We start from the raw sequence: 13,052 nt of genomic DNA, 5'->3' as shown, positions 1-13,052 counted from the left end.
CGTACTGTATGGATAATCTCCGATTCTGAATATCCTCGTAGGGTAGAAAACTTTATTCGGTGCCAGGAATTGGTTATGTGCATAGGGTATCGCTATCTAGGGTATTGTGTCTAGGGTATCTGCCATCGAAGGGGTTCTCTTGAACATCCAGATAAGTGAGGCTAAAATGACATTTCCAGCTCTCGGAGGGAGATGAACGATGGTATTACTATATTTGGAACGAAGGACATCAGGTATTAGATGATTTAACCATATGAAAATCATATACTAGATAGATTTAGTTCTTCAGTCGTTCTAGCTCTTTCAGCCCTTTTAAGACTTCCGATTATAGTAAGATATAATAATCTATCGATATATTGATATATTGATCTTCGAGTAATATTATTTCTTGTATACAAACCCCCCATACCGGTATATATTACACCAAATTGTTATTATTTTTTGGGGAATTGACTTATTGACATGGTACAATACCGGGATCAATTAGACCAAATGATCACGGACCTTGCGCTACTTTTTTTTTTCAACGCATGTCACAGACACACACACCTCATTCCTTCCGACTTGCACTCAAAAATTCCTAAAAGTGCTTCGCACAACACTGCACCAGTGAATTCATCTAACAGATACGATCCAAGTCTCTCATGGGCACGCACACTTTCTGGTAGTCACATCTGTGCCCACAATCGATAAATGATCCACATTTGAACAGCTTCACGGACTCGTATGTAGGTAGGTATGGTGGGTGCAAATTCCCACACGCTGCGTTTGCTGCCAGAAAATATGGCCCTGCTACGCTCGTCCGCCCGGTACCGCGCTTGCTATATCTCTTATTCCTTTGCATGTTTGGGTATCCGGCGCACCATCCCACCATGGGTTACGGGTATGAAAGCTTTGATTCTATTGATATCCCGAGCCCACCCCGCTGGCAGCGCATATCATCCTCCCATTGGCATCCGCAGCCTTATAGGTAGGTGTATTCTTCTTCCCTCTTTTGGCTCCTGCAATTTGCATCTCTTGTGTACGTTACGTTGTTACATTACTACAGTTGTACTCGAGATATCACAATCATCCCCATTCGATCTGTCTCTGCTCTGACGCCATTTTGACATTGGTGGCCAGAGCTCTCTCTTACTTTTCCCATTAATTAAAATCTTCCCGCGAGACCTTCAATTTGTTCATGCCCTGTTGCTTTTTTGCAAGCAGTCATACAGGGAAGCTCCGGGTGAAATATCCACATTGTCTTGTCAATATATCTCAGCCTCAAAAGGTTTCGGCATTGGATATATAAAGGCATGAGGTTTCTCTCTGACTCGTACTCATCACATATCGACCTCACATCCCCATCTAAACTCGAGCCTCATCTTGAAGTTATACCTCACGTCACTCCCCCTCTTCAGACCCACACAGTACGCACATCATCTACTCCTCAACGCCATTGCCTTACTAACTTATCCTCAAGTCACCTTCTATATACATCATTCCCACCAGCAAAATGTGCGAATACACAAGGAACTACTATATCTACACTTCATGTGTTGACCCTGGAGCTCACTACTTCTCTACCTCCATCGATGGCAGCAAAGACCGACAATGCGCTAAGGGTCCTCATGAACGATATATTGTCGTTCCCGGACATTGTCCCTTGTGCTCATGAATACCAACCTCATCACGGAACCTCGACGAGTCATCAGGAGTTTCAACACATCACGTTCGACTCTACAATCGCAATTAGCACTTTCACTTCGCAATTGATCTTCTCCCAATATCCATGACCTCTACAACACAGCAGGATTTTGGACAATCTTTTCCGGCAAAATTAACCGGCGCATCGTCGTAGCACTTTCAGCGAACCGGTGCATTTCTTTCTTGGGCGAGCTTTTCCTTAGCGGGGTGTTTTGGAAATGGGAAATGGGATGGAATGGGTTTCATTTTGGATTTTAGGGATATACATCTATCACCTGAGGAGTTTTCATTGGTCATCTCGTTTTCTCTTTTTTTTTTTCATTGTTAACGGCCAAAAAATATCAAGGGAAGGGCGGATCTCGGGATATGCAAAAGCAAGGGATGAAAGGAGTAATTTAGCGATCAACGACATGGAATTTTCTCTTATTGGGTATGGGCAAGGCAAGGTTTCAGCTTTCGGGAAGAGGGGAGGGTTATACACAGAACACACATTTCTGGCTTCAGCAAGTCTCGGACTATTTTGTTTTTTCAAAATATAAAGTTTATATGTTTAGCTTTTCTCAAACATTCACATCCACTTACTTCTCCGCTTATTTCCGGGGAAAGCTGATCTCTAAATGTCCGAATCCGGCGGGTGAGATTTTTTGCTTTTTGATACTAAAGTAGATCTAATCGAGTATGTCACATTAGTGTCTGTATTTGTGGCTGTCTATTTACTATACAGATTATAGATGATTATAAAGCATGATCATTCATGATTTGTTTTTAAGGTTTTATGGATATGTGGACATGAGGACCTAGATCATAGGATAGGATAGGATAGGATAGGATATAGGTTAGTACTTGCGTCGATGACATGAATTGTAGAGCGGGAAGAAAGATACCTACTGACCTACCTAGTAACATGTTAAATGTTAAATGTTAAATACCTATTAATACTTATAGGAATAGAAATAAGAATACTATACACAACCCAGAGTTACCAAAGTAGGAAATAAACGAGAGGGTTCGGGTTCCCCCAATATCAGCGTCGTACGATCAGCTGTTTTTTTATTATTTTTAATTTTTCCTTCTCCCTAGGTATCTACCTAGGTACCTACTATACCTAGGTAGCTAGCAAGGTAATATGAGTGTGAGTGGGATCACTATAATGTGATGTGATGTGATGTGATTGATACCGTACCGTACCGCACCGTGATCACTGAGTTGGTGGATGCGGATACGATACGAAGCTTGGACAGCGTGCTGCTCACTGCTTCGTTTTTTGGTGGCGTGAGCTGGTGAGCTTGCTTTGTGTATGGTATGGGATGGTATGGTATGGGGCGGGGAGGTAAGGTAAGATAAGCTCATTTGAGAGATTCGTAGAATCATAGATTTATAAGCGCTGGGTTTGATTGGATGGTTGGGTTGGTTGGTGGTTCTGGGTTTCATTTATATACTAGCTAGGTAGGTACCTATGTCCCTGGTATATCTATCGAGATGAGATCCTAGATTCGAGATTCAGATCCGAGATTCGATTGTATATTTGCTTTTTTCCTTTCTTTTTGAAAGTAAGGCGGTGTTGTTTGTTTCGGGTTGGTTTATTATTATGTTTCTCAGCTAGCTGAAATCTGGATACTCTGAATAGGTATGTATATCTGTTTGTCTGTTTGTCTGACTAATCGGATGGATATAAAAGTCTTAGTATACCTAATAAATATATAATACACTGAGTAATATATACAGTATCACCAGATATAATTCTTCAGCCGAGGATTCGGGATGACGAAGCAGAAGGCTGAAGAATTGACAGGGGGATGCATGCTTGGCTTCCTATCATTTTTAGTTCTTTTTGTTTTGTTTTTGGGTGTGGTGTGCACGTGGGGGATCGCTGGATACCGTTTTGTGAGTAGGAGATACATTGTCACAGGCGGGATAATCTCTATTTCTTTCTTTTTGCGGTGATATGATGTGATGTTTGTCTTCTAGATTGCGGAAGATGAGGCTTACCGCATCGTGGCTTTTGATATTCATGTGGTTGGGGTGCATGTGCACGGGGTTTTGCTCGTCCTGGTACCGTGTGTGTGGAATTCTTGAAACGATATTGAGGGGATGATTGATTTTGGACTGTTTGAGAGAGCTGCGGAGGTGCTTCATCTGCTTTGTAGTTATAAGCTTGATGCTTGATGCTTGATTCTTGGTGCAAAAGATATAAATGCAGCTTTGTGGAATATTTGATTTTGCATTTGGTTGAGCTCGAGTATCCTCGCTTTACCTCGGGTAATCTGACATCAGAACTAGTGGGAAGTCTCAACTCGTAGCTTCGCTTCACTGACTTATATTTAGCTACATACCGGTTTGATGTAACAGTATCAATACTTCGTACTTCCTCAAGTCGAAGTATACGACTATTTCACAATAGCATGCGTGACCTTATTGGAGCGCATATAATCATAACACCAATAAGGTCATAATTACACCGATGGGCCATGACAATGCACAGACTATCATAGAGAGAACATCTCCAAATAATGAATGAAAAAAGCCCGGCGCAAAGAAAAGGTTGAAAGGAAAATAAACGCTCAATCCGGTCCGAGAAAGAAGGGGAAAGATCCTTCCAAACTTTCTTCAAACACGACGTAACCTTATAACCTACCTAGTCCCTACGACATTTTCTCACTACTAAATCCTCTAGTTAGAAATAACGTCTGTGCAGTAGGTTAAGTAGCACGAGGAGAAAACTTAAAAGAACCGAGGAGTACTCCGTAGGAGTATCATGTCGGCTACGATTCCCATACATTCCCTCGGCGAGTTTTCTGCGCGGAGGATTATTGGGCTAAAATTTTATTCTTACATGTTTTGATGAATACTCCGTATGATCTTACATACGTTCTACGGACAAGTCCGAAACTAATAAGAAAGGTAAAACGAGGTTGCTTTGACATCGGTACATTCCATCAAGATTCAAGTTAAATCTAATGACCGATGGATCCGAACCATCTAGGATGCAATTCAATATGAACGGTCATACTTCACATGCCTTTTTAGTCGTATGGTTTAAAACCCAACGTCTAGTTTTTGCATACCTAACTAGTCCTGAAGCTACAAGTGAGCAACGTCAGCAGAGCTAAACCGTCATATTAGCGTAACGCCTAACTTTTTGAGCGATGCTAGTTGCTAGAATCACGAGGCGTCCACTTAACCTACTTGCAGTTGGGAACCCTTCATGGAGCCATAAGTGTGGCCAAGATGATCGACAGATGAGTGTTCGGTGTTCTTGAAAGAATGTAGATCGTTCTACAGATGTGGAGCATGTGCTATTTTGAGGTTCGCTATGCACGATACTTCCTAGGGGAGTTAGTTACATCTTGTGGCAGGAACTGACATATTGTGGCAGAGATTGGTCCCGCACTAGACCCCTCAAATCATCGGTTTATGGTCTCGGATACACATTCTCTATTGAGATTACGTTACTTCGATTATTCTTGGGGATGTACCCTGCCTTGATGTCAAAATCGTACGCGCCCAAGACGGGTATTCCGCTATTATCTATGTTTTGTGGCGTTCGGGGTCCTCGAAGATATATCCATGAAAAATAGATTTTAAAGCTCTCCTTTCCCTATCAAATCCAAGACATGTGATGAACGCCATAAGTGTGATGATTCTTTGATTTTAGTGTATTAGGGATGGATGTGTCGAAGCCACATGATCAATTCCTAGCGGGAGAATCCTGGCGTTGAGAAATTCAGAGAACGTTGAGGATTCGACGGGTCACGGAGTATAATTCTGAGACAGGTAGACAGGAAAAAGCAAAAATGGCTTGTAATTGTATCTTCATGGGGGACCAAAGAATACGAGCCGCACTGCTATGAATTCTGGGGAAAATAAGAAAGAATATCATTCAAGCTAGGGCTGATATGAAGATTAAAGATCATCCATCAACACATTCTAAGCTATCCCACCCCATTTATCTCCAATCTATCAAAGCCCAAAAGTTAAAAACGAAAAAATGAAAAGAGACTGAGCATACAATCTCAAGCTACCTTGCACCCCTTCGCCAGTTTGGCGTAATATCAAATCATTGGCATTCATAAATCACCACAACGAGGTCATGCGCATTATATATCGAATCATCTCTCACATCCATCCTTCCATCCCATTCCCTTCTCTCCCCTTTTTTCCCGCAACATTCAAAAACCAAAACGATATAAAAATACAAAAAGAAAGTATTCCCCACAACAAACAACGCCCAACGCCCAATGCCCGTTTTCGCATAGGAAAAGCCAAAAAAGAAACAAAAGAAAGGAAGAAGGAAAAGAAGGGAAAAAAAAAGTGTCAGATGAGTTTCTTACCTTCCTTACACAATCAAAAGCTTAATCTAAGCTCTATCTCACCCTTATTATTATTCATCCATTGCAAATACTTGTGGCTTCAAATGGTGGAAGTTTCGGGGGGGGGGGGGGGGGGGGGCGTGTGGAAAATTTTCCCCTCCTCATTACTTCATTACTGAATCGATTTTTAATCTTAACTTTTAGGAGCTCAAGAAAAGAAAAAGAAAAAGAAAGAAAAGAAAAGAGAATAGAGGGCTTGTTATACTATACTATACATAACATGTCATGATATCAACGTTATCTCCACCCCTTAACGCCATCTATTTATTACCATATCATATCATTTAAAACCGCCCTGCCAATCAAGCGAATCATCGCGTAGCTCTGTCCAGCCCTATCCTGTCAAGTGAAATCAAGTGAAATCAAAATGAAAGTCAAGTTCGTACGACACGACATGTGGCTGGAGCGAGCAGAGACAAGATAAGTTTGTCCAACGATGCACGATTCACGATGCACAATCCACAATTAAGCATCCAGCATCTACGATTTCCGGAGGAACCTCCTTACCACGAGTGGTCGAATCAGAAAACAAAACAATCAATCACATTGGTTGGGTTCCTACGACCATAGAATAAGGCGGAAATTTTTTATCTGCTTCTTCATCTTCTTCCCCTTCTTTCTTCCTCCACTTCCTTTTTCTTTCCTTTCCTCTTCTCTTCCTCCTCCTAGCCAAACCAGTTAGTTACGCAATTAGCGAGAACCATATCCATCCATCCATCTATCCACATAATCATTTCTTCCCAACATGCCTTTCTTCCACATCAAAATATCAAAATATCAAAATATATCTCAAAACATACATCAAAACATTAAAAAAAATCAAATCATCAAGCCCTCCCCCAAAAAGCAAACTTCGCTGCGCATATAACTCAGGCCCAAAACGTGGCTGTAAAAGTAATAAAAAAAGTCTCACATGATCAATCATTATTGCATTTCGAGATGAGCTGAAACATCGTGTTCACGATTCACGATTTGAACCCTCCTACTTTAAATGTCCGGCTCCGTGTGTCATAGCTTAACAGTAATGTTAGCTACCTAACAAGTATGATATATACTTACCTTACAAATTCTCGGCTTTCATTGTTTGACTGTAAAGTGATGGCATAGGAGTTTATTGTAGAATCATCATTTGCATTTATAATCTCATAATCTAGCAATATTGACTTATCTATGATGTTTATATATCACGCTTTTCGTTTATCATTTCAGAGTTCCTCAGAGCTCACTCTTGACTTGAGTATTTGCCTCGACCCAGACCTTAACATCCTCTCTATCTCTCTCAACCCAAGCACTCTTTGCTCTAATACTATCAAGGCTTTGTGCCAGACCTTGGTCAAAACCCTTGGTATCTCTCTTTGAAAAGAACTCCTCGATTCTCTTCAAGTTTTGTTCACCGGTAAAGCCAGACGTGCAAATGGTTACCATCGTTCCCAACATAGATAAACCGGCCGGCAATCGTCGTTGGAGTTCATCCCAGTTTTCAGTCATCCAAACATACAATGCTTCGGTACCTTCAGGGTGGGCTCTAAGTCCGCTGATTGGGAGATAAATATCTTGCTCCTTGACTTCACCGCTGAATGGTAAAGCGAGAGTTCGCTCGATCAACTCCGGATCCTTAGCTCGTCCTAGGGAACGGAGAGCAGTGTTACGTTCATCACTGTTGGTGGAATTGCGGTAGGCATCTAGGATGATGTCGTACTGTATGAATGTTAGCCACTATATGGTCTTGAAGAAGGTTAACGTACTTCTTCCTTGCCACCATATTTCAGGGCAATGGCATAAACGCTGCCACGAATGTTTGGATGAATAGCAGATTTGTCGCCTTCGGCGAATTTGGCAAACATGTCTTGTGCGGCTTTAATGATAACTTTGTCGCCGGATGTTCCAGCACTGCCGAAAAGCATAGCTTTAAATTGTTGATGCACATGCTCATCACTGTCCTTAAATTCCCATCCAAATTTGTGAGCATTTTCGCTGGTGAGTTCTTTCTGGAATGACTCAAGTCCATCTCTAATTTTCTTGTCCTCGAAAACCCAAGCACTCTGGATACTACCCAAGCGGGCGAGGATTTCAGTCCAAACAACAAACTCGTTTTCACTAGTGAAGCCCTTAAATAAGTTTAGAACACCAGAGGTCTTCTGATACCCAGCGGAAGCGAGAGCACCTGCATCTGCGATCATTCCTGCACGGTCTTCTACGGTTAGCAACCCTTCCTTGGCCGCCTTTCCAAGCTTTTCAAGACGTTCCGGGGTGTAGGATGTTCGATAAATGCTAGTATGGTCTGCATTCAATTTGAAGAAATCTGCAGGGACCTTAATTGTGTCTTCTCGCTTGGTTAATACAAGCTCATCATCGACACCGCTCTTGGTACGGAGACCTAAGAAAACAGGGTACAAAACTTCATCTTCTTCAGGCTTGACATCAGCTGTTCGCAGGAAACGATTTTGCTTGACGTGAATGCTCTTCCCATCTTCATTCTCAGTCACACTGACAACAGGATATCCGACACGCTTTGTCCAGATGTCCATGACTGCTGAGACATCCTTACCGCTAGCCTTACTCAATGCATCCCAGAGGTCACCGGTTTGGGTGTTGCCATAAGCATGCTTTTTCAGGTATTGACGGATACCTTCCATAAACACATCCTCTCCCAAGTAGCTTGCAATCATACGAAGGACACAAGAGCCCTTGGAATATGAAATAGCGTCAAATATCTGGTTGACTTGATCGGCTCTCTGAACTGGTACTTCAATTGGATGACTGCTTCGGATGGAATCAAGACCAAGGGCACTTTGAAGGTTATCTGTCACGTAATTTTGCCAGACCTTCCATTCTGGATAGAAGATGTTGCAGGAATACCAAGACATCCATGTCGCAAAACCCTCATTAAGCCACAATCCATCCCAGAAATCCATTGTCACTAAATTTCCGAACCATTGATGAGCCAACTCATGTTGAACAACTTCCGCAACACGTTCTTTTGTGGAGGCGCCGCTAGTCTTTTCGTCGAACAGAAGATCAACGACACGGTAAGTGATCAAACCCCAATTCTCCATGGCACCAGCAGAAAAATCTGGGATGGCAACCATGTCCTACAAACCGAGTTAGAGTATTTCGATAGGGAAGATTATAAAAAGCTTACCATCTTTGGCAAGGGGAACGGGCTATCAAATGTCTTCTCATAAAATTCTAGGGTTCGTGCTGCAAGATCCAGTGAAAATCTTCCATGCTCAATGTCCTGATTTGGAGGAGCATAAACCCTGACAGGAATTCTGAACTTGTCCGTTTCAACGTAGTTGAGTTCTCCAACAATAAAGGCTAAAAGATATGTCGACATTTGTGGCGATTTGTTAAATTTGACAGCCTTCTTATTTCCGTTGACCTCGGTCTCTGAAACAACATCCATATTGCTCAAGCAGGTGAGTTTTTTGTCTGCTACCAAAGTAATCGTGAATTCTGCCTTCAAAGCAGGTTCGTCGAAACAAGGGAAAGCTCTTCGGGCATCAGTCGGTTCCATTTGAGTTGTAGCCAAAATACCCTCGGATCCATCCGCATTCTTGTAAGTTGATCTGTAGAAACCAGCCATCTTGTCGTTGAGCTGACCAGTGAACTTCATCTCGATTTGTGCTTTTGCCCCTTTGGGAATTGTTTTCTCGAAAGCAACCTTGGTGGTTTGGTTTGCCTCGTCATAGGAGACATCTGGAGTAGAGCTATTGCATATTAGATTCGAATGGGGAACATCTTGCAAAAACCTTTTCGGCCATTCACTGACCTTATGGTTTCAGATCCAGAGGTGACCTTGGTGCTGTGTATCTCGAGTTCTAGAGTATTTAAGGAAATTGAAGTGGTATCCTCAGCAACATCTAAATCAATTATGACAGTACCATCATATGTATACTTCTTGAAGTCGGGCTCTAATGTAAGATCGTAATGTCTTGGAATAACATTAGCTGGCAAGATTTCTCTCCCTTTGGTAATATCCATTCCCGCACTCTCTACCTCCTCTCTAGCATGCACGCCTCTACACATATTGTGTCTTCTGTATGAACAATGGCGGATTGCCGAAGTTGTTGAAGGAGTATTTCGGAAATTGTTTAACAATTTCAGGACGTTTTGTTTGAAGGAAGGAGAGTCTATATTTCAATAAACGGTAAGCTTTTGAATGATGCTAGAATAATAGTGAATAAATTGAGCTTGACTGAATCGAGCTTGCCTGAAATAGTAATACTGGTTGGAAGTATCACGAGGGGAGGTTGGTATTCAGAACATGCACAATGAATGGAAGGAGCGACTCGGGTTGAAAGAAATGGCGGGGTATAACATACAATGAAGCTGAGCTTCGGTATGAACTAATTGAAAGACTTTGAAAGGTTCTGCTGACAGCTGGTAATCTTCTTTGTGCTCTAGTTAAGGAGAGAAAAATACTGGCTGGAGGCCGAGAAAAACACGATGTAAGGGTATTGGAGATACGCATTGACATCGAAGTAGGAAGGGAAGTGAGAGTAAATGTAGGTAGCTACAAATACAGGAAACCCGTATGCTGTACCGTAGAGGATGTGCAGTAGAAAATATGACAATATGACAGTATGACAGTATGAGTATGACACAACCACCACTTTTGTAACCTTGGGCAGAGAAGGAACAACAAAAATGAGTGGAAGGGAATCAATGAGCTAGTGAACAATACGGAAGGTGGGGTCTTTGGTGGGTCTCTCTAGATCTGCAACTAATAATAACGTCTTGGTGAATTTGGTGAATTGGCTGAGGGAGTGACAGTAAGCTTAAGTGGCAGACTGACAGATAGACGGACAGACATGCCGTACTACAATTGGCATAGGAGCCCAGGTGATACCTCAGAAACACTGCAACTCGAAGAATTAAAAGGTGGGGAAGACAGACAGCTACGATAATTTTGAATCTAAGCCTATTGAGGCATCACGGATAATTTTAACACCGACATCACTTGATAAGTACTCCGTAAGTAAGCTCCCTCCGCCTTTATCTTTGCTCATTGTTCTCTTTGTTCTCTTTCCAACTTCATTCACCCTGCTTATCTTTCTCACCAGCAGCCTGGTATACACGGATACCATACTCATGGATTTCAGAATAACCTCCAGCTCCATCATCCCACAGCTTGGAATCTTCGATTTGCACAATTCTTCTCTAGTTCGGTTTCATTCCTCCCATAGCTCTATTTTGATTCATTATGTATCTCTACACCATGTACAAATTGGAATTTGCTATATAAGAGGCGTTCCAAATCTTCATCATCTACCCAATATAACCTGGAACCGCTTTCGCCAAAATCCAAATGGTTGCTCTCGATAGCAAATATCCATGCCATTAATGCAATAGGGTAATCTTCCTTGAAAGCCTTCTCCTAATTTCTAAGAGGAGTCGCTTCGTTACCAAAAGTCCCAAATTCAGCTTCTCCCCCGCTACCTGTGACCATGTCTCCAATTGATTCATCTCAGTCAAATGGATAATCAGCAGCTTGTTTATTCCAATATAATTTCGACAGAAAAATTCCTTGCTCTGTCTTCTTGATCACATCAAATGCCACATGTGCAGCGGTACAAGCTTTTGCTCTCCATGCTGAAATAATACCCAGTGCTGCGGATCTATCTTCACCAAATAATATTTCCTGTTCCGAAATTACTTCAGGCGCATCCCACTGGCGGAGCCCAATAAGGGTGTCAGACGAAGCTCCTAATGATTCAAGTCTAACACATGCTGGGTATTTATATGGAATGTCCGAGTTGTATATAGGCTTGCCTGATTGGGTAGCTTTGGGTGGCATGCAGGCTATTCGGGCCAGTGCAACGTCTTGGACAGTTTCAGCACCTTTGTTAGTATCAGGGAGCGTTGTCTGATCCTCAGCAACCCTTGATAACCATGGTAGTATTGTCCGCCGCTTCTTCATTCCAGCGTACCTAGGTTGAGCGCCGTGAGGAATTTGAGGCATAGTGGATCTTGCCTTGCCTTCCCTACACGGGGCCGCTTCCCAGTTCAGTTGGGCGGGATGCTGGACCATTCTTTCTATGATGCTCAGGTAGCTCTCTCCACCACTTTTCAAGCACTCCAGGTTTATGAAACCCTGGGGCTATCTTGGTACAGTTTTTAGAAGATTCATCATCAAAACTAATAGATCCTTGAACCTAGGAGTTCAAGTCCGATTCCCCAGTGAGAAGTTTCTCAACATTCTGGTCAATATGTTCAAATCCACCTGTAGTTGGATGTTTGTCATCAAATTCCGAGTATTTTGCATAGTACGGATAGGAAAACAAGCTTGTCTAGTGACCAGGTCTTAGGGCTGCATATATTGCGTAATGAACTGGGTCCTGCGATGCTAACTGCTGCGCTATGGAATAAAAAGCTGTTGGGAGCCAAGCTTTACTTTCGTCTCCATGCAAATGCTGACGAGTATGATATTTGTACATATCAAGCTCATCTTCTATAATTCGTGCGACTCCTCCATCCATTTCCCACCACCATTTAAAAATAGGAATATTTACAGACTCTTTATCTTCCCAGGAGGTAAGGGCAGCATCAGGATCCCAGTCATTCCATGCGACGCACGCGAATGCGTGGTATGTTTTCCTCCAACCCTTTACGAATGTGGAGAAGTTGATGGTTGAGAGCCTCTTCGGTATATCTACCCTTCCACCAAGCTGGGTTGCTTTTGAGCAACTTAAACACGATATTTATATGTTCAAATATGTCAGTTTTACGTACATCTAGAGTCTCAAGTGTCTCAAAACAATAGTTTGTTTTTTCTTCGTTACTTTCTAATTGAGTAGTGAACTCGATAATCTCCCTTATGTCTATTACTCCTGAATTATCTTCTCGCTGGCCTAAAAGCGAGGTTCGTGACTAGGGGGGTGTAGCTGCACCTTCTTTTAGACCTAGCGATGAGAGTCGTGTTTGGAGCTGTGCAGCTGCGCCATCTCTCTGGGATGAAATCACGTGTCTTATTTGAGGAGATATAATTCGTCG

At 42.3% G+C, this 13,052-nt stretch overlaps 5 protein-coding genes across 5 annotated transcripts; 1 reads left to right on the top strand and 4 right to left on the bottom strand.

Moving 5' to 3' along the window:
- Positions 1–900: 900 nt before the first annotated feature.
- On the bottom strand, positions 901–1,014 carry SS1G_04391 (predicted protein; the record flags this gene model as incomplete). Its single annotated transcript, XM_001594534.1, has 1 exon — positions 901–1,014. One exon carries the CDS (start codon positions 1,012–1,014, stop codon positions 901–903), a length of 114 nt encoding a protein of 37 aa, XP_001594584.1.
- Positions 1,015–1,495: 481 nt separating this feature from the next.
- On the top strand, positions 1,496–2,611 carry SS1G_04390 (hypothetical protein; the record flags this gene model as incomplete). The annotated part of the gene is made up of 2 exons (XM_001594533.1): positions 1,496–1,647; positions 2,587–2,611. 2 exons carry the CDS (start codon positions 1,496–1,498, stop codon positions 2,609–2,611), a joined length of 177 nt encoding a protein of 58 aa, XP_001594583.1.
- An 819-nt stretch (positions 2,612–3,430) lies between these two features.
- Positions 3,431–5,052, bottom strand: SS1G_04389 (predicted protein; the record flags this gene model as incomplete). Its single annotated transcript, XM_001594532.1, has 4 exons — positions 3,431–3,498; positions 3,676–3,996; positions 4,555–4,665; positions 5,031–5,052. 4 exons carry the CDS (start codon positions 5,050–5,052, stop codon positions 3,431–3,433), a joined length of 522 nt encoding a protein of 173 aa, XP_001594582.1.
- A 2,219-nt stretch (positions 5,053–7,271) lies between these two features.
- On the bottom strand, positions 7,272–10,085 carry SS1G_04388 (hypothetical protein; the record flags this gene model as incomplete). Its single annotated transcript, XM_001594531.1, has 4 exons — positions 7,272–7,754; positions 7,802–9,148; positions 9,199–9,766; positions 9,829–10,085. 4 exons carry the CDS (start codon positions 10,083–10,085, stop codon positions 7,272–7,274), a joined length of 2,655 nt encoding a protein of 884 aa, XP_001594581.1.
- A 1,441-nt stretch (positions 10,086–11,526) lies between these two features.
- Positions 11,527–12,021, bottom strand: SS1G_04387 (predicted protein; the record flags this gene model as incomplete). Its single annotated transcript, XM_001594530.1, has 1 exon — positions 11,527–12,021. The coding sequence occupies one exon, from the start codon at positions 12,019–12,021 to the stop codon at positions 11,527–11,529; it is 495 nt and encodes a 164-aa protein (XP_001594580.1).
- Positions 12,022–13,052: the final 1,031 nt, after the last annotated feature.

The sequence above is a fragment of the Sclerotinia sclerotiorum genome, genomic scaffold (genome assembly GCF_000146945.2).
Source record: "Sclerotinia sclerotiorum 1980 UF-70 scaffold_5 genomic scaffold, whole genome shotgun sequence".
In the NCBI taxonomy this organism is placed as follows: domain Eukaryota; kingdom Fungi; phylum Ascomycota; class Leotiomycetes; order Helotiales; family Sclerotiniaceae; genus Sclerotinia; species Sclerotinia sclerotiorum.
The sequence above is the reverse complement of the archived record's forward strand: the minus strand, read 5'-3'. Positions and strand labels throughout refer to the sequence as shown.